At 48.2% G+C, this 21,383-nt stretch overlaps 4 protein-coding genes across 4 annotated transcripts; 3 read left to right on the top strand and 1 right to left on the bottom strand.

The window, feature by feature from the left end:
- Window positions 1-70: 70 nt before the first annotated feature.
- On the top strand, window positions 71-5,698 carry BBBOND_0212310 (hypothetical protein; the record flags this gene model as incomplete). The annotated part of the gene is made up of 1 exon (XM_012912821.1): window positions 71-5,698. One exon carries the CDS (start codon window positions 71-73, stop codon window positions 5,696-5,698), a length of 5,628 nt encoding a protein of 1,875 aa, XP_012768275.1.
- Window positions 5,699-8,412: 2,714 nt separating this feature from the next.
- BBBOND_0212300 (hypothetical protein) lies at window positions 8,413-8,829 on the top strand (the record flags this gene model as incomplete). The annotated part of the gene is made up of 1 exon (XM_012912820.1): window positions 8,413-8,829. One exon carries the CDS (start codon window positions 8,413-8,415, stop codon window positions 8,827-8,829), a length of 417 nt encoding a protein of 138 aa, XP_012768274.1.
- Window positions 8,830-11,748: 2,919 nt separating this feature from the next.
- BBBOND_0212290 (Ribosome-binding protein 1) lies at window positions 11,749-17,766 on the bottom strand (the record flags this gene model as incomplete). Its single annotated transcript, XM_012912819.1, has 1 exon — window positions 11,749-17,766. The coding sequence occupies one exon, from the start codon at window positions 17,764-17,766 to the stop codon at window positions 11,749-11,751; it is 6,018 nt and encodes a 2,005-aa protein (XP_012768273.1).
- Window positions 17,767-18,804: 1,038 nt separating this feature from the next.
- Window positions 18,805-19,298, top strand: BBBOND_0212280 (hypothetical protein; the record flags this gene model as incomplete). The annotated part of the gene is made up of 2 exons (XM_012912818.1): window positions 18,805-18,950; window positions 19,220-19,298. 2 exons carry the CDS (start codon window positions 18,805-18,807, stop codon window positions 19,296-19,298), a joined length of 225 nt encoding a protein of 74 aa, XP_012768272.1.
- Between the last annotated feature and the right edge of the window lie 2,085 nt (window positions 19,299-21,383).

The raw sequence follows: 21,383 nt of genomic DNA, 5'->3' as shown, positions 1-21,383 counted from the left end.
CCCTTTATCCACTCTACATCGCCCCTTTACCCACTCTACATCTCTCGAATTACCTCGCCATAATACCGCTATGACCTCTTTAAACCATCACAATAACTTGTGCCTTGTCCCCCTTCACTTCCTCTCTTCCACCTCTTGCCACTGCCCTGACCATGTGCCGCCTAGGGAGCTTGACAAGAAATTTGACAAAATTTTGAACCTTAAAAATACCTTAAATAACAACCCTACTAACATCCTAAATAACCTTTGCTCTGGCCTCGAAACCTTCCTCGGCTTCAATCCATCTTCCAAAGGCTACACTGGCAATGGTATTGTGTACTCCGACTTGGACAGGCTGTGTGACGGGGTGATGGGATTTTTGAGTGGTGTTCTCAGTAACATCAAAGAGCATTTAGGGCAGCATAAAAATGAAATCACACAAGCAATTGACACTCTTAACACCAATAAACACCTTGGTAAAAAAGGTTTTAATGATGCGATTGGAAGTGTGGTTAAAGGGGTGAGAAAGTACAATGGTTTTCTCAAGATATCAAATGATAGAGTCAGTAAGCCCGTTGTAGAATTATTATCATATTTCACTGAAGAATCATCCGGTAAGTTTTGTTTAGGTTTTAATGACATTCAGGTTGACAAGGTTTCCGATGACCCTAAGCAAACGGACCCCGAGGTGACCAAGGCCGACAACTTAGTGACGCAGTGCCTCGCAAAGGCCAATGAATTCAACAGCAAATTAGACTCTAGTGTACCTAAAAATATAAAAACACAGAACGCAATTAATGATCTTAATCATAAATTACGTGAGAGAGTGCATAGTGTTCGTGAGACAGTTAAGTACGAGACCGACCGGTTGACTACCTTGTCCAGGAAGGAAAAGGAGAATTACGACGCGATTGTGAAGATGGTTAAGAAGCTGGAAAGTGTTCAGTCATGTTTTAAGAGCGAGATTACTCAGCGAGTTACTGGACTTGTTAATAAGCTGAAGGAAGATGTTCAGAAAATTAAGGAGAAGCTGGAAGCCATCTATAAAGAATTGGAGCGTGGTGTCTCGGCATTGGACACATGGGCCTGGGAGGCGGATGGATTTGTTAGTGACGTGATGATGAAGGTTGAAAAAATACTAGAGGAAGTCGTCCATCCTGCAGAAAGAAAAAAATCGATTAATTATGCAGCTGAATATATAAAGGGGCAGGCCATGAGTATGCAGGAGGCCGGAGATGCAGCAAAAAACGCTGCTCAGGAGAATGTTAGATTGGCGCTGACGCAGGTGAAAGAGATGAACGACGCGCTGAAAATGGATTTGTATACAGTCAAGCAAGAAATCCAGAAAGCAATTGTGAATCATGTCAAGGAGCAAATCAAGACGCCGTATGATGAGTTAGAGGGGAACGTGAAACAAGATTTGACGGTGTTGAAGGGAAAGATTGAAGGTGAATTAGAAGCAATTGTGGAAAGTTCTACGACGTTTTCGGAGCAATTAACTGCAACTGAAAAAGCAGTCGAGCACGCAATTGGTATTGTGCACAGTGACATAGAGAAGCTTCAGGAGCTTACGCAAATTGAGCAAATTGTGAACGATAAGAACATCAACGTTACGGCAAAATTACTTAAAGCAATTGGTGGAAGTGAAGTGATTTTTCAAAAGGTCACTGAATATTTTAGCAATCTCAACACCAAAATCATGACGCCTCTGAAGGATGCGATGAAGAAGATAGGTGAGGGGTGGGAAATCTTTGTCAACGGCACAAATTCGTACGATGTAAAAAATGCAGTTAAGAAGGCGTTCGAAGAACTGAAGAAACTTCAGGTAGTTGTTAATGATGCCAATATTGCAGGCAATTATGAGGAGCTGAAAAGAAGTCTAACGAATGTTGGTCTCGATATAAGTGGTGTCACGGGTGATTTAAACTCCAAATTTACAATAGCGGCACCTACAGTCAGGGGATTTACGGCGTCGGTAGATTCTTTGGGGAAGGAAGAAGCAAAAAGAATACTCAAAGAGCTCGGAGAAATTGCTGAAGCAGTGTCCGAGCACTCATCAGGGGTAGTTACTGCAGTTATGACACAGGTCCGGCAGAGAGTCAAAGAGGAAATAAAGGTCGCCGCACAAACCCTAAACGCAAAAGTGCAAAAGATTCAACAAGGTGTAAATGGCTACAATCATAACACAAATGTCCAGTACAGTGTCGTCGGCAACAACGAAAACGTAAAAGGCCTCAAGGCGTTGGTGAATCAGTTCGATACGAGAATTAAGAACACACTTTCGATGTTTCAAGAAAAATTTGAGAGTGACTTTTTCAAAAAGAAAAAGCCGTCCAGCGTTAACAACGATTACGAATTTGGCCCAAATCTCATGAAAACGTTCAAAACCGCCTACGACGACCTCAAGGACGGTGCGCTTCAAGAAAACACATTTAAAAGCAGGATTGAAGGCATACTGTCAGCGGAGATTGGCGGAGATATTCTGCCGGAAGGAGGTGGTGAAGTTAATAAAATAGGCAATATTGGTCAAGCAAAATATGCAAATTACACAAAGCAAGTTGACCAAGATAGCCTTACACACAGAGACATCAAAAGCATGACAGGCGGCCTTCCCACTGCCATCAAACAAATAGAAACAAAGGTCACAGAGGCTTTAGCCTCCATCGAAAATTTGAAATCAGATATTGTCTCCCACGCAGATGACGTCAAATCCAAACTCGCTGCCATGTGCGAAATTGTGAAGAAGGCTGCCGAAGGAAACTCAGAAAGCGCCAAAGGGAAGCTGTCGGAACTGAGAAGCAAAATCGGTCGGAACACTGTAAAGAAGCCTGGCGATGGTGTACTCATGAAAATTAAGAACGATCTGGAAACTCTCAAAAAGACACAATTACATGAATGCATATCAGCGGCAACTGACTTCAGCAACCACGCCGAACGATTGAAAACGTCAACTATCTCCAGTCTCCAAGATATAGTCGACACCCAACTCAATGATTGTATGGCTGAGCTCACCAAGCAGGCAAACACCCATTACGTCACAACCATGCACTACCTATTGGAACAATTCGCCGACAAGGTGAGAGGGCAGTTGGATAAATTGCCTGAAGCAATCGAAGAAGACTTGGCAACTGGCTTCAAAGGTTTCATGGGAGCGTTTCAGGGACAGAATGGTCAAGCAGCAAATTATGATAATATCGAAAAACTGAAGGACATTGTCGACCGTCTCTCCAAGAATCCCACTGACTACAAGGCAAACTTCGAAAAGCTGGCCAACAAGTTCCAGTCATTCTGGCAGCCACTCAAGACGTACCTCGACACGGATCTCAAGAGGGAGTACGCTGAGGAGATGAAAAGGAAGACTCCACCGGTGACGATTGGCGAAGGCGATAAACACCCTTACGCCGAGCAGCTTGAAAATGTCAAAGATAAGCTGAACATTCTGCTCACACAACTTCAAGACTCCGGCAACTTCACTCACAGTGTTGCCCATAATCTCGGCATTTTGAACAACGCACATGATAATCTAGTTCCTACCAATTTCTCTAGTCCGTGCAACACGCTCGTCGACGCCCTTAAGAGCGGTGTGAATGCGTTGGTCAGTGAGCTTATTAAGACATATTTAAACGCGTACGACGGAGCTTCGGATGGCATGGTATTGGTCGACGCAAGAAATGATAAAGTGACCGATGATGGCAACAAGTGCGCTAAAGTGTGCCTGTCGCTGCTCTCCATCCTGTATTCCGAGTTCAAGACTTTACTGAAGTACTGCGTTGCAAGGTGTAAAAGCGATCAAATAAACATAAACACAGAGCTCGGAAAATATTTCGCCACTCAAGGCTACAAAGTTACCGAGGACGGGAAGAAGCACTGGGAGCTGCAGGACAGTAAAGGCATGACAGGATTATTCATCTGCAAACGTATGTTCGGGAAAGATGAACACCACTTGTATTACATTGATAAATCTAAGCAAAACGCACTGGATACACTGCACGACTGTCTCCAAACATATTATCAAGTCAGCCACATCGCCACCTTCTCTGCGAGGAAACGTCCATGTAACATATTCGAGATGCTGTGCTGGGTGTCCGGGCTACCGTGCAATAACGTGTATCAAGATATGTTGGATGACGCTATCAGTGAACTATTCGTCGATCCAAGTAAACAGCCCGAAGACGCCGATGGTATTCCCGTCACATACATCAGCGACGAACCCCTGCCAGCGTATCCACAAAACATAGCGATGGACGATACTCAGCGCGCAGTGAAACGCCTGTGTTCCAGATCCCACGATATTCTCACAACAATCGCTGGAACCGGGGACGCGTACTCCATGTACGCCGTTGACTACTCGACCAATTCGCTGAACTTTCACTACCCATCCAAGGGCGAAGATTGCCTTCAGATGCTATTGGACATTCTTCGCAGACTACTACCCTCACTTAAATTTTTGCATACTCAATGCGGCCTAAGCTCTGCATACCACGGCTGGTCCGGCTGTCAGTACGGCAGAGGAGTCAAACACTCCAATTGGCAATGCGGTGAACACCCCGCCAACGAGTCAACCGATTGCCTACCTAGATCACCGCTGATGTCGTATCTTCGCGACAGCCTACCCGGGTGCCTGCCTCACCAGTTGGTTTCAGCGGGGTGTAAGTCCGAGTGTAAAACGTGTCCCAAAAGCCTACCCGGTGCGCCATGTATAACACCACTTGGCTTTAGGGGTTTCTCGGGAAGCACGAAGACAGGTAAGGACATATGTACCGTGCTGACCAAATTCTTCGACAATTCGAATATTAACGCGCTCTTCGGTCTGCTGCCCAAGCCGCCATCTACATTGCCCGAACACTTCCAATTTGCGTTGACGTTAAGTAGTATGTTAGATAATGCTAACGCCGCTAGTGATGTCAGCTTAGCTTTTGTAACGAAAACGAAAGCGCTCTCAATCGATCTATACAAAGAGACAAGCAAACTCACAGGTGCGCTGCAGAATGCATATCGCAACCAAGCAGGCCACACCAGCTCAGACCATTCCAAATCTACGGAGGCTGACTTGTCGAGCCTGTCGAAAGATTCGTGCAATCTACCTCATGAGAGGGATATTCACTGCGCTCCCTACCTCTGCTCCACATCTTCAGATGCGTACACGTACCTCGCCAAAAAGCACGCTGATCTTTACCTCTCATGGGCTGTATATCTACCGTGGACATTCTACAGTTACCTGAAATCATTGCTCGATGCGTTCCAGCAGATTGATTGTGGAGGCTCCGGTTGTACGAAATGTTCGTGCAAGCCGGGTAAGCATGGTGTCGAATACAGCTGCAAGTGCAAGGCACTGATAAGCTGTCGTGGAGTGATGACTACGTTCTACCAGTACGGGTTCACTTTTGGCGACGCAAAAACGCTGTATGGAACTAACAGGAAATTCTGCCTTAGTTTCAGTACACAGCTGAGTAATCTGCTGAAATCGCAACACTTCACCAAATTATTTGAAGAATGTGACAACTTCATTTGGACAATCAGAGAACCGTTCACCTATCTAGTCCTCGCGCTCTGGTCACTCTCCCTTTTCTACCTCGTTTGCGTAATGGTTGGCAGACTGGATGTGCTCCATATCAAATCGCACTTACGATCACCATCATCGCACAAGATTACTGCTCAATCATTGTTGGCGGCGGCGCAAGTCGGAAGGCTTGCCAAGATATCGTACCTGCAGCCGTGATCGTACTCACGTCTGTAATTACTACACTCACTTATCATAGCTCACCTACTCACCTAACCGACAAACGTAGTCTAATGTCTCGAATTACTCTAGCGGCAACCTGTAAACTAGATAGCAGCTAGATTAGGTGATGACTGAACGACCAAGCAACGTGTTGACCTAGCACCCAGGCAAAGTGCTGAGCTAGCAACCAGGCAACGTGTTGACCTAGCACACAGGCAAAGTGCTAACCTAGCAACCAGGCAAAGTGCTAAGCTGGCGGATGAATCGTAATTTGGTAGGTGTTGTGGCACGTTGATTGCCTGGTGCCTTGAGTTACGCGCCGACTGTGAGAGGCGTCCGCGTTGCCCATTGAGTCAGTGTCATGTGAGGCTGGGTGATTGGTCGCTAACGTAGGCGGCCGTGATGGCCGCGGCGGGTGACCTAAGTCGTGTGTTGCGAGTCACTGGCAGGGTGGCGTAATACGCGTTGGCCTGGTTAAGTAGCGTTTATAGGCAGCGATGTAGCGATTGTTAATATCACATTTAGGCACGTAGCCAACGCACTCCGCCAGTATGGCGTCTATACCGCGGCTCGTAGCACGGCGCTGCTGCACTGTGGGAGTTGAGCGCACGGCTCGCTGCAATTTTTATGGCGTTGCGAATAGTGAATAATTTAGAGTGACAGTTGGTGCTGATCACATGCGTCGCGTCAGGGCAGCTGTGGTATCCTGGGCAGCGTGGGTGTCGGTGGCCCGGGCTGGGGGGACACAGGGGTGAGGGTACGTGTTGATAAGGGGAGTGGGCGCGGCAGTGGTAGTGTTGCAGTTGGTGGGTGCTGCTTGTGTGATTGATATGTTCGCAGGTTGAGGGGACTGGTAGCGGCAGTGGTACGTGTTGCAGTTGGTGAGTGCTACTTGAGTGATTGATATGTTCGCAGGTTGAGGGGACTGGGAGCGGCAGTGGTAGTGTTGCAGTTGGTGAGTGCGTTGCTAGGTGATTGATATGTTTGCAGGTTGAGGGGACTGGGAGCGGCAGTGGTAGTGTTGCAGTTGGTGAGTGCTTTGCTAGGTGATTGATATGTTTGCAGGTTGAGGGGACTGGGAGCGGCAGTGGTACGTGTTGCAGTTGGTGAGTGCGTTGCTAGGTGATTGATATGCTTGCAGGCTGAGGGGACTGGGAGCGGCAGTGGTAGTGTTGCAGTTGGTGAGTGCTGCTTGAGTGATTGATATAGTTGCAGGTTGAGGGGAGTGGGAGCGGCAGTGGTACGTGTTGCAGTTGGTGAGTGCGTTGGTTAGTGATTGATATGTTTGCAGGTTGAGGGGAGTGGAGCGGCAGTGTCACGTGTTGCAGTTGGTGAGTGCGTTGCTTGAGTGATTGATATGTTAGCAGGTTGAGGGGAGTGGGAGCGGCAGTGGTACGTGTTGCAATTGGTGAGTGCTGCTTGAGTGATTGATATGTTTGCAGGTTGAGGGGACTGGTAGCGGCAGTGGTACGTGTTGTAATTGGTGAGTGCGTTGCTAGGTGATTGATATGCTAGCAGGCTGGGGGGACTGGGAGCGGCAGTGGTAGCGTTGCAGTTGGTGAGTGCTTGCTAGGTGACTGATATGTTTGCAGGTTGAGAGGACTGGGAGCGGCAGTGGCACGTGTTGCAGTTGGTGAGTGCGTTGCTAGGTGATTGACATGTTCGCAGGTTGAGTGGAGTGGGAGCGGCAGTGGTACGTGTTGCAGTTGGTGAGTGCTGCTTGAGTGACTGATATGTTCGCAGGCTGAGGGACTGGTAGCGGCAGTGGTACGTGTTGCAGTTGGTGAGTGTTTGGTTAGGTGATTGATATGTCTGCAGGTTGAGGGGACTGGTAGCGGCAGTGGCACGTGTAGCAGTAGGTGAGTGCTTGCTTGAGTGATTGATACGGTTGCAGGTTGAGGGGAGTGGGCGCGGCAGTGGTAGTGTTGCAGTTGGTGAGTGCGTTGCTTAGGTGATTGATATGTTCGCAGGTTGAGGGGACTGGGCGCGGCAGTGGTAGTGTTGCAGTTGGTGAGTGCGTTGCTAGGTGATTGATATGCTTGCAGGTTGAGGGGACTGGGAGCGGCAGTGGTAGTGTTGCAGTTGGTGAGTGCTGCTTGAGTGATTGACATGTTCGCAGGTTGAGGGGAGTGGAGCGGCAGTGGTAGTGTTGCAGTTGGTGAGTGCGTTGCTTAGTGATTGATTTGCTTGCAGGTTGAGGGGAGTGGAGCGGCAGTGGTAGTGTTGCAGTTGGTGAGTGCTTGCTAGGTGATTGATATGTTCGCAGGTTGAGGGGAGTGGGCGCGGCAGTGGTAGTGTTGCAGTTGGTGAGTGCTTGCTAGGTGACTGATATGTCTGCAGGTTGAGGGGAGTGGGCGCGGCAGTGGTAGTGTTGCAGTTGGTGAGTGCTTGCTAGGTGACTGATATGTCTGCAGGTTGAGGGGAGTGGGAGCGGCAGTGGTAGTGTTGCAGTTGGTGAGTGCTGCTTGGGTGATTGATATGTTCGCAGGTTGAGGGGACTGGGAGCGGCAGTGGTAGTGTTGCAGTTGGTGAGTGTTGCTTGAGTGATTGATATGCTTGCAGGCTGAGGGTAGTGGGAGGGGAAGATGAGTTGGTTGAAGCAGTGTACATGTGATACGAGTTGTAGGTATCCTGATTGTATCTGTTGTTATTGGTGCTGTGACGGATGTACGACTGGCATAGGTTGCAATGGATGTTGGTATAATCGCCATATGCGCACTAGGTCGTCGACTTACGATTGCAATCCTTCGCCATGTAACTTCCAATGTAAAGGCAACGAGGGTAAATGTCAATGTGATTGTACATGTTGTGAAAAGAAACGTGAAGCGGAAAGTAAACGCCTTGCTGCCGCCTCCCTTCATTCCACCAGTCTACACTCTCCCTCTGATTCCTCCGATGCTCAGTCTCACGTTGCCAAACAAGAGTATCCGTCCCCTTCCGAAGATGAGCTCCAAGAAAACAATTCTCAACACTTTTCCATTTCCCCCAACACCATCGCCGCCGTCATCGTTGGCATCATCGTCGCCATCATCCTGCTCGACCTGTGCATCTTCCGATTCCCGGTGGGCCGCAACATCCGCGATTTCCTCGTCCGCAAGATACCCTTCTGCATCGCGTTCTACAGCTGATCTCAGCAATTTGTTAGCGCAAATATTGTTAATCAAAATTCCACCGATCACCCAACTGCCAACTGACATCTGATGTTCTAGACAGTAGTGATTGCATTGATCAATCACATGAGCAGTGAGGTGACATCTTCCCCCGCCGTCCTCCCTTACATCATCGTCCCCGTCGCCCTCATCATCATCGTCATCTGTGTCATGGTCTACTTCCGCATCCGGCCGTTCCACAGGGTGCGGTATCTACTGCGCAGCTGATCATAATACCCTAACTGCCAACTGACATCTAATGTGCTAGACAGTAACGATTGCCTTGACGATCAATCGTATGAGCAGCGAGGTGAGCATAACCACCGCCTTTTACATCATCGTCCCCGTCGCCCTCATCATCATCGTCATCTGCGTAATGAGCTACTTCCGCATCCGGCCGTTCCACAGGGTTCGGTATCTACTGCGCAGCTAATCGCAATAAAACAACTGGCAACTGACATCTAATGTGCTAGACAGCAATGATTGCGTTGATGAACAATTACATGAGCGGTGAGGTGACCACCAACCCGCCCCTTACATCATCGCTGCCGTAACCATTAACGTGGTCAGGTGCTTGGTCACTCACTAGGTCAGGGCCTAGGTCACTCACTAGGTCAGCGCGTAGGTCACTCACTACGTCACTCACTAGGTCAGGGCCTAGGTCACTCACTAGGTCAGCGCGTAGGTCATCGTTAGGTCACTCACTAGGTTATGGCCTAGGTCACTCACTAGGTCACGCACTAGGTCATCGTTAGGTCACTCACTAGGTCAGCGGCTAGGTCACTCACTACGTCACTCACTAGGTCAGGGCCTAGGTCACTCACTAGGTTATGGCCTAGGTCACTCACTAGGTCAGGGCCTAGGTCACTCACTAGGTCAGGGCCTAGGTCACTCACTAGGTCACTCACTAGGTCATCGTTAGGTCACTCACTAGGTTATGGCCTAGGTCACTCACTAGGTCACGCACTAGGTCATCGTTAGGTCACTCACTAGGTCAGCGGCTAGGTCACTCACTAGGTCACTCACTAGGTCAGCGCGTAGGTCACTCACTAGGTCACTCACTAGGTCAGCGCGTAGGTCACTCACTAGGTCATCGTTAGGTCACTCACTAGGTCACGCACTAGGTCATCGTTAGGTCACTCACTAGGTCATCGTTAGGTCACTCACTAGGTCACGCACTAGGTCAGGGCCTAGGTCACTCACTAGGTCAGGGCCTAGGTCACTCACTAGGTCAGGGCCTAGGTCACTCACTAGGTCAGGGCCTAGGTCACTCACTAGGTCAGGGCCTAGGTCACTCACTAGGTCAGCGCGTAGGTCATCGTTAGGTCACTCACTAGGTTATGGCCTAGGTCACTCACTAGGTCAGCGCGTAGGTCACTCACTAGGTCATCGTTAGGTCACTCACTAGGTCAGGGCCTAGGTCACGCACTAGGTCATCGTTGGGTCACTCACTAGGTCAGGGCCTAGGTCACTCACTACGTCACTCACTAGGTCAGGGCCTAGGTCACTCACTAGGTCAGGGCCTAGGTCACTCACTAGGTCAGCGCGTAGGTCACTCACTACGTCACTCACTAGGTCAGGGCCTAGGTCACTCACTAGGTCAGCGCGTAGGTCACTCACTAGGTCAGCGCGTAGGTCACTCACTACGTCATCGTTAGGTCACTCACTAGGTCATCGTTAGGTCACTCACTAGGTTATGGCCTAGGTCACTCACTAGGTCACGCACTAGGTCATCGTTAGGTCACTCACTAGGTCAGCGGCTAGGTCACTCACTACGTCACTCACTAGGTCAGGGCCTAGGTCACTCACTAGGTTATGGCCTAGGTCACTCACTAGGTCAGGGCCTAGGTCACTCACTAGGTCAGGGCCTAGGTCACTCACTAGGTCAGCGCGTAGGTCACTCACTAGGTCAGGGCCTAGGTCACTCACTAGGTCAGCGGCTAGGTCACTCACTAGGTCACTCACTAGGTCAGCGCGTAGGTCACTCACTAGGTCACTCACTAGGTCAGGGCCTAGGTCACTCACTAGGTCAGCGGCTAGGTCACTCACTAGGTCAGCGGCTAGGTCACTCACTAGGTCAGCGGCTAGGTCACTCACTAGGTCAGCGCGTAGGTCACTCACTAGGTCAGGGCCTAGGTCACTCACTAGGTCATCGTTAGGTCACTCACTAGGTCAGCGCGTAGGTCACTCACTAGGTCAGCGCGTAGGTCACTCACTAGGTCAGGGCCTAGGTCACTCACTAGGTCAGCGCGTAGGTCACTCACTAGGTCAGGGCCTAGGTCACTCACTAGGTCAGCGGCTAGGTCACTCACTAGGTCAGCGGCTAGGTCACTCACTAGGTCATCGTTAGGTCACTCACTAGGTCATCGTTAGGTCACTCACTAGGTCAGCGGCTAGGTCACTCACTACGTCACTCACTAGGTCAGGGCCTAGGTCACTCACTAGGTTATGGCCTAGGTCACTCACTAGGTCAGGGCCTAGGTCACTCACTAGGTCAGGGCCTAGGTCACTCACTAGGTCAGCGCGTAGGTCACTCACTAGGTCAGGGCCTAGGTCACTCACTAGGTCAGCGGCTAGGTCACTCACTAGGTCATCGTTAGGTCACTCACTAGGTCAGGGCCTAGGTCACTCACTAGGTCAGCGGCTAGGTCACTCACTAGGTCACGCACTAGGTCAGCGCGTAGGTCACTCACTAGGTCAGCGGCTAGGTCACTCACTAGGTCAGCGGCTAGGTCACTCACTTGAACAGATTGTTCGTAAGTGCCATGGGTATACATGAGAGCACAGTGGCAGTGACACTGAAACCACCATTAACAACTAGTCGACAACACAATACGAATAACAGTAAAACACTTCAAATCACAGAACGTACAATGTACTACGTAACTGCGATAATTACTACTTTAAGTTGAGTAGCTCGTTGGGGTCGTCGTCGAAGTAATTGGCGTCGTACAGGGACATCATCTTCTTATTGTCGGAGAGCAGCGCCTTGACGTCGATGAGATGGGAGGCCTTGGTGCGGATAAGGTGTGATCGGATGTGGAGTATGTCGATGCGGTACAGCATCGTGTTGGCGAAGATGAGTAATGCTGTGGACCACAGTGCGACGAGCGTGAAGATGAATGGCTCTCGGATGTTGTAGAGGAAATTGTCCATGGCAGTCATGAGTGATGCGATAGGCTTGCCGTTGACAATTTCCTTCAGCTTTGCGATAATCTGTTGACATGTGAGTGGCAACTGCGATCCCACCTCCGGCGGCGTGAACCCGTGAGTGTAGAGGAGGGGCAGCGCAACGGGACATGAGTGGAGGGATTTGCCATCGAAGCAATTATGCTTCTTTAGATCATAGTACATTTTTTCAAGTGACTCCCACAGTCTGTCCGGCAGGTACACCGTCCAGCTGAGGTAGGTGTGGGCGAAGCTCTGGGAGTACAGGGCGTAGGCCCGGTAGGTGATGGGAGACATACGTGGATGGCAGCTGTCAGGGTCACTACCGCAGCCAACCAGTGTGGACAGGGTACGGGGATGTGCATTGTCGTGGTTGTGATTGGAGACGGAGTTGAGAGACTCTGTACCTCGGACGCCACTGACAGCTTGGAGGTCGTGGCGACCAAGATGGTCCCAGTCAGGGCAGTCGAGATGCGGAGTGCGGAGTGAGTTTCCTAGTGGAGACAATGACTTTGAAGCATACCCGTGCATCTCATTCCCGAAATTGTGGAAGAACGACACAAGCTCCCCGGTGGTGCGCGGCGTCCGCCTGGTGAGGCAGTTGAGGTAGGAGCACAGTGTCAGCAAGGGGTCCTCACCGCCGCAGCTGGGAGTGAGGATAGTGGAAAGGGTGTTGCCTGTTTGTTGACTACTCGGTAAGTCTTCATCCCTAAATCCCATCCTGACGCGGCTCTTGAGGCACAGGTTGCACGGGTCGAAGAGGTGCGTCTCGAAGGTGGAGTCCCAGCCGTCGGTCAGGAACGCCTGGAGGGGGGAGTTAGAAGCAGTGATGTCACTGCCGTAGTTACAATTCTGCCAACCACCAAGGGATTTGTCCCGATTACACTGCGACTTCAGGAACTGCAACTGGTGGTGGCAGGCGTACACGTAGTCACGCAGCTGGCAGAGGAGACCGGCGGGGTCGGGGGAATAACGAAATTGACTGTAAACTGATTCAAAGTCGAAGGTAGCAAAGGCTTTGAAGTCATTGTTATGCCTAACCCTGTAGATAACGGTGGCCGAGTAGAGGCACGCCTCGGTCAGTTTGGCGGTGACACAGGAAGTGGTCAGCTGGTCGGGATCCCCGGTGACCTCGATGGCATCACCTTTAAAATCCTTAAAAATGCCTTCAACATACTTCTGAATAGTCCCAATAAGACCATATGTATTCAATCCCACAAACCAGTAGAGCATTTCTCGCACTGTTTTGGGCGTGGGCAGATGGTCGGTGGGTGGGAGAGCGGAGGCAGGTGGAGAGGTTGTATCAGTGGATGAAGTGTCAATGGACCAAGGGTTGAGACATTCATCTTTGCCGAATGGAGTAATAACACGTTCATCTGCCTTCCTTGGAGAGTCACGTGGCATCCCGGGATCATCGTACCCCTCAAGTCCGATACGTTCCGGCGCAAAGTTCAGATCGAAATTAGTCTGGGGAATGCCTGAGAAGCCTTTATCCTCTGCAGGTCTTAACTCGTCTTTAAGGATATCCGCCGTGTTGGCATAAGGGTCATCTAGGTCCACGTCGTTAAAAGGGCGATCTTCGTAATGAAATGTTTGGATGGAAAAATCGATTTTAGGGTCCTCTACATGGGGTGCAGGGGCACTAGAGATGTCAAACTGTGAATCATTGAACGCACGTATGCGATCAGCGTCTACTTGTGCAGCTTGCATTAATTCTTTTTGTTTGTCGTTTATGTGTTCTGATTCTTGTTTAAGCGTTAGCAGTTCACGTTCACGTTGTTCATTTTGAAAATCTATTTCCAGCTGCTCATTTTGTAGATTTAGGAGATCCTGCTGTCGCCGCTTTATTGTAGAATCATCCTGTACTTCTTGTCCTACCAGATGGTATGAGTCTCCGTCATTCAGCCGACTGTCACTCGGAATGTGTGATATGTCCACTTTTCCGTTGACACCGACAACCGGTTGACCGGTTACGTCTGTCATATTTGCCATGTTCGGGTCGTCAATGGTGACTAGGTCGGGAAGCCTCGTGAAATTTCTGTTTTGTATTTCAAATGAAGTCGTAATATCACTAGCGTACGCGTTCATATTCGGTGCATGATTGGAATGTCGAGGTTGTAATGGTCTGGGTTGAGGAGGGGAAGGAAAAAGTTGCTGTGGAAACGGTAGACTAGGTAACCGCGTGGGCTGATGAGGGACGAGTATCTGTCCTTCAATGCCAGTGTTCTCGACTAAATCTAGTGTCATATTTGGTTTACTGAGGTGTGCAATGCTCTGACCATCTAGAGGAGTACTAAACCAAGCGTCCTTACTAAGGCCACTTCCCTGTAACTCCTGGCGTGGCCAGCTGTTGTTAAGATCATTAACTGCCTTTTGCTGGGCATCTTTTAGGCTTTTCTTAAATTGTTCCTCCTCTTGTTTCTCTTTCGCCTTTCGGAAGTCTTCAGCCAATTTCCATTGGTCCCAATGCTTACGTTCCCATTCCTGCGCTGGGTCACTCAATTTATTGGTTATTTCCATACCCTCTAGAACGGGAGCCTGTAAAGGAGGAACGTCTTTAGTACGCCGAGTGATATATTTTGGGTCATAGTAATCACGCCTATGACCAGCAGGGCCAACGGTATTCTGACCGGAAGGTGCGGGAGCGGGACGGCTGGGTTGACTTGGAAGGGTGGAGGGAGTAGATGTTGGGGGATCTACACTAATGTTTTGCTGCTCTAATTTCTTTTTTTGCTCCGAACGTTTTTGCTGTAATCTTTTTTTGGCATCTTCATTTTTTACATCGTTTTCTATATGTTCCACGTTTTGCTGCAGTTGAGTTTTCCATATATCTTCTGTAGTTTTCTCAAAATTTTTGTCAAGCTCATTGGCGGCCTGCATTTGCTTTTCATTCCTTTTTCGGATACGTTCAATGATTTCCTTTGTTCTTAACTCCGACTTGAATCTATTCTCTGCTTCTCTTTCGTATTTTTCAATACGATCACGTGCACCATGTATCGCTTCACTTATCTTCCGATCGTCGGACCTTTTTTTTGTAATAATTTGTTGCATTGCGTTTTGGAAGTTATTTTCCGTCTTACGGTCATCCACATGTTGTGTAGTATCGGCGACTGCGCTGCCGATAATAGAAGGTAATTTATGTCGGGCAGAGGGAATAGGTAGTGCACTCGGCCGATGCTTAACTGGATAACCGGCGAAAGGTCCCGAAGAAGCATTATCATGCTCGTTAACATGTCTTAGATAATCTCCCATCTGCTTAATTTGCCGCTGTTTTTCATCTTCAGCCTCTATCATCATCCGTTTCTGCATATTATCTAGAAACTTATTCCTATTGGCTCGCCATTCGTGAGCGTATTTTTTTTGTTCTGCTTCGTATGCCTTTTCCATTGCGATCTGGCTTGTTACTGGGTTCGTAAACGATCTACCATCGAGAAATATGGCACTTCCATCCCAGTGATCGGCATCCCTCTCCTGTGGAGCATTGTACGGGTTTTCATTCCGAGGACGGCCAACGATTTGCTGAGGCGGTCTGGAGGCGTGAAGGCTAGGCTTATTTGGAAGAATTGAAGTATACCTGGACTGCGTTGGTGGATGGTTGCGTTGTTGCCGAGTCTGCATCCGTACAAGGGTTTTAGCTTCATTTTTATAATGATCTTCCAGCATACTTTGCCTTTGGGCATTCCAGATTATGTCCTCGTCATCATTGGACTTAGAAAAACATATTTTACCATCTCCAAGGTAGGAAGATGATATCATATTACCCGAACACGTGTTAGACTTCCCAGAACTCCTAGGATCTCCTGACCCCCCACCCACTCCAGCTCCACCGCTGCTTGTAACAGATTGCTGGGGTCTGGATGGAGCACTGTTACGTGCACCGGTCTGAACCTCCTGACTACTCTGCTGAACAGCATCAGAAGTGGACCCCTGGCCGCCTGGTTCCTGCCCACTACTGGGATCATGGGCACCAGATGGTGCAGGGCCCGGACTTTGAACACTTGAATCCTGAGTTTGTACGGGCTGTGCAACTGGTGAACTAGAAACGGTTGTATCACTTTGACCATCATCTGGTCCTCTCTTATCCTTCTTACCCTGGTTCTGTGCTCCCTCCGCTTTCTTGCCCTGGTTCTGTGCTCCCTCCGCTTTCTTGCCCTGGTTCTGTGCTCCCTCCGCTTTCTTGCCCTGGTTTGAAGATCCATCGGATTTCGCAACCTGGTGTGCAGTAGGCTCCGCATTATCAGTTTTAGTTGCCTCGGCTTTGGTGACCACAGGCTTTGCGGCCTCGGTTTTAGTTGCTTCGGTTTTAACGGTAGACGGATCATCTGAATCCTGCAACGGTTCATCTTCTTCATCCTCGGACTCTTCATCATCTTCATCCTCGGACGCTTCATCTTCATCCTCAGAATCTCCGTCCGAAGCATCAGGTTTTTCATCTCTATCTATGTGTTCTTTATCTCTATCCTTCTTTCCTGTCTCTCCATCTTTTTTTTCTCTATCTTTATCTTCCTTTAACTTACACTCTTTGCCATTCAAAATGTCCACAAGCTTATCCAGGCCTCCACTTTTTATTTTAAGTTCATCGATTACATCAAACCAATCCGTTTTTAAAACGTCATACATATTGCTCCAGTTTCTAAAGTCGTAGCCATAGAACGTGAATCCGTAACTAAAAAAGTTGTTGGTAAAATATTTTTCAAGTTCTGCTCTAACATCTGAAGGAAGGGGGGCACCTTTCCGTAATGATCGTCTATTTAATTTTTTTATGTTGCTAATAGGTTGAACTACTTGCAACTTCTGTTTCACCTCCTTCAAATTTTTTTTAAACCAGCTTGCCATTTTCTTTGCAATATTATGTTTTTTTAACTTATCATATTGCCGCCCGTAGCCGGTGAAGGAAAACCGTCCACCAGTGAAAATTTTTTCAAGAGGCCTTTTAAGCTCGGCGCAATGGTCTTTTAATTCCCTCATATTCATGCATCTATCCTTCGAGTATAGATGGCTTTTAAAATCTTGCTCATCTCTCACCTCTGCAAATATTCTACAAAAATCTTGTACCAAACGAAGGGCGTTGGCAATATTCGCAGTATCGTATCCGGAGTTTGGCAATACTGTAGTGGAATAAACATCGAGGAACATATTGTTTTCATGACGATTCTTGTCCAGCAGATTTCCAAGGTCACCTGCCATCTGACTAGCCGGGGAATAGCCATTCTTGTAACCAGGTTTCAACTCCCCAGCCCCAAATCCACCAGGTATTACACCGTAATCATATCCTTCTCGCGCAATGAGATACTTCTCAAAATTATTGGCTCGTTTGATAATTGTATCCAACGGCAGGCGCATTCTAGCGTACAGTTCAATCATCCCAACCGATTCATCCCTCCAGCTCCCTCCACCAATAGCGGAAAAGTTCGGGTCTACTTGATACCGCAAGAAGTATATCGCAGCTAGAAATTTCGGTATACACTGGAAGAGGGCATTGAGGGCATTTTTAGCGGTTTTTTCACCCGTGTACCACCCCTTGGGAGATTGGCATAATTTTGCATGAAACGCAGTTGCGTTATTTAAGAATATGGAGAGTGCAGCCTCTATTTGGACTGGATTGACACTGATATACATTTTCTCAAGAAGTCTCCTCAGTCGACTTCCCAGCTGACCTTGCACACCTTTGCGATCTCTCAACCATTGCAAGAACTCCAAACACTCCTTAAGAGTGTTGAAAGTAGGAACGCTACTCTTAGCCGCCATCTTGTTCACTCCCAATCACCCACTAATCCACCCTTACAAATCACTTCGACTAGCCTCTAGGATAAGTGAACTGGGAAGCACTAGAGTGATCACAAGTCTAATCCACCCTTACAAAACTCCACTTCAAGCCTCCAGGACGATCTGAACTGGAAAACACTAGAGTGATCACGCCTTTAATCCACCCTTACAAATCACCACTTCAAGCCTCCAGGACGATCTGAACTGGAAAACACTAGAGTGATCACGCCTCCAAGGTGACACCGCTTAATACAGCATGGCAGACAACTAAGTGTGGTGGGTGAAAGGGCTATGAAGTGAACCGCAGAGTGGCAACACTACGCATCATACTAAGACAATGACACACCTAAACCATTTTCCGAAATCCATGAACCATCACAAGAATCTTATAGACATACCACTCACCTGAGGAGGGAAGGCGATAAGGAAAGGCAGCCATGCTGGAGTGAGAGCGTGGAGCATGATTGGAGAGGTGCGTTATGAACAAGGATTGTGGATGTTGATGGAGCGGTAAAGAAGGACATTTTGGTGGACGTTACGTGCTGTGGTACGTGTTTGCTGTCAGGTGGGCTGGGTGAATTAGGCAGTGGCGTCGTCCACGTAAAGGTCAACATCAAGGTGGTGAAACGAGGTAGAATAATGGTGTTGAGTTGCGTGAAAGCAGCTATTACCATAAAAGAGAAGGTACGATATTGTGTCTGAGCAGGCGTGAAGCGTTTAGAGGCGTCTGACGAAGACGTATAACAGGCCACTTTGGTCAATCCGTTTGACATGGCCAATGTGGGTTTGGTGATGCCTCAATATAATTCGTGAATGTCTCAGTGGGTATCCGCCAATGCACAATCAGGAAAGTTTTAATACTACGTTATTAGATAAGCAGTGCGCTGTCATTTCAAAGTACTGTGCGATACGTGTGCTAATTCAGCGTTGGATTTAATTATAAAATGCGATGCAAAACGGCAATTTGCGGACGATGTATTCGCTGGCCTGGTGGTAAGGCAGAACCTGAAAGACGCACAGATGGAACAGGAGGATAAGGAAGATGATGACGAAAACAATTATTGGAGTCATAACAGTGGTGGAAGTGGAAGCATGGAGGGTTCGACGGGACTGGGTATATTAGGCGCAACGACAGAATCATATATGTCGGGAAAAGGGGGCCATATGTGTGGAAAATGAGGTAAAGCGCACATCTTCGCTTACACAGCATGGACATTCACAAGGGTTCTTATTCTTACATACTTTTTGACAGTCATCAGGCTTACATTTTAGCACGCATATTCCCAACACCTGTTTGTGACACCCGGTGCGCAGTAGTCATGATTTTCACAACACGTGAGAGAGCATATGCAATCTCCGCCGTTACAATGTCCACCATGATTACATTCACAGCCACCACTCACATTCCCCTATTTCGTCTACCATTTAACTGCAGAATCATGAAAGACGTCTTATTTCTAGAGAGTGACGTCTATGAGCCCCAGCCGCCGCGCCTCTTGGAAAGGCCGAGGTGATCGCCACCCAACGCAACGCCATGAATGTCATAAATAGGCAGCTATTGGACCTGAACAACAGTCGAGCTGACTCATGTGGATCGTATACTCGACGTGGTATGCACGTCAACCTGTGCCAGTGGAGCAGTCATCTCCAACCATCAAGGACAGTACAACGTTGGCGCAGGCGCTTCTGAATGTCACCAAATTTGCTTGCTGATAAGTTCATTGATGAACCACAAAGCGTTGTTAATATGTTTATTGTTTACACCGTTGGCGTCTATGTCACGTCACTCAGCCGTTCACTGGCCATCTCGCCTATCAGTGCCTAAGCCGTTGCCTATCCACGGATCCAATTGTTATCTTGCGCCATATAATCACCTAAGACGTATGCCTCTTATTGGCCTATCACTGTAGTCGCAAGATACCAACATGAGTTACCGACCAGCCACCCAGCTTCACAATCCATTTTGTCACCTACCGCCTTGCTTGGGTCCTCCGTGATCAATGAGCTAGCGCCGCATCAACATTGCTGTAGTGAATGATGATATGTCAACGCGCATCTCCACCTTATTCCTACGTTTGGGATCTATGTGCCTTAGTGAAGTGAATGACGGCTTCGGCTGAGTGAGGTGTGGACTGCGCCAAACCATTGCCGCGGATTTCGAAGAAGATCATGATAAGACGCCCAAGAACTCATAGCTCAGATACATTATACTGGCACCGGTCTATTGATGCCACATTTCATCAACTCATACAATGGTTCCGTAGCATGTGTGTTGGGCACATTTGTCGGCCTCAGCCACTAACAAATTTTCATTGACTAGTTCAACAACAGCGGAAACCATCGGTCGAAGTGGCGCAATGTCTCAGCTAATCATTGTGCGCATAGCTGTGGATGGCGTTGGATATAGCCGCTATTACGCCACGTTCCTCATTACTGCAACACTCAATCCGTTGTCAGTACGGAGTGATATTCTCCGCGACTTATTACGTACCATATTCTGTGGCTCAAAACACACAATCAGCGCATACTAGACACAAGCAATGCCATGTTCCTATCTGTCATATGCCTTTGGACTCGGCCCAGTTGAACATGGCCAGGCGGCCTCGGGTTGATGGATACGTTGGCAAGTTTAGAGGCAATATAGAATGCAATACAGAACAACAACGTGCCTGTATATTCTATATATGAGTCTAATATGAATCTTAAAATCGCAAGTTTGCGGAATGATACCGCTGTGAATTGCAATGTCACGCGATGACAGTGCCACCAGCTGCGGGATGCCTATCTAAATAGAAAGCCAGGTGACAGCTCATGGAACTGGTGATGAAGTCAAATATGCGACTAAATTGTCAGCTATTTCAACCACTCCTAACCCTTCACCTATTGCCTGTATTTATACTCCATTCACGCCTCCTTGCCCCCATCTGTGGATGCTAGTTTCGACAACGCTTAAAGATCACCTGAAAATTGTCATCCAGTAACTTCGATGAGAAGTAAACGGGAGGCTGTTGTTATTTGCTACGTCAGTGTCTGAGTGCCCATGCTCGATGCTGCCCATGGCCTCGTTGACTCTATCCCGCGTTAGCCACCAAGCGCTATATTTGACTTCCATATGTGATAAAGTTTCTACCTGTCGTATATTATTTACTAGGCATATGTTCGATGCGCGCCCAATAGCTTTACATTGACTAGAACGTCTATGAGGATGTGAACCCGGAAGGGGGAGGCTTGTTTTATAACACCCGCATTTTGAAGACTAAAATTGTAGTATTTAGCTCCACTCATAGTAGTGGAATATCCCACATTAATGATGACATTAGTGTTAATTGCAGACCCTGAAATATAGCATGAATCCTGGCCATTTTTCCTGCTGTCCGATATTCCCTTGCCGTTCTATGCAGAAACTCTCTTGGCCACATTTTCATGAGTGTATTGAGCGATATATGATGAAAGAGTGCACTTGGTGTGAAGCAATAAGTTACGCAATGCGTATAGTCACACGATCAAAATTGCCGCAGGTAGCAGAACCGATGAAATAGTCGGTGACTTTTTGTGATATCTTAACGCAGCTGTTGCTGGTTTCATACCAGTCTAAAATG

The sequence above is a fragment of the Babesia bigemina genome (genome assembly GCF_000981445.1).
Source record: "Babesia bigemina genome assembly Bbig001, chromosome : II".
Classification (NCBI taxonomy): Eukaryota; Apicomplexa; class Aconoidasida; order Piroplasmida; family Babesiidae; genus Babesia; species Babesia bigemina.
The sequence above is the reverse complement of the archived record's forward strand: the minus strand, read 5'-3'. Positions and strand labels throughout refer to the sequence as shown.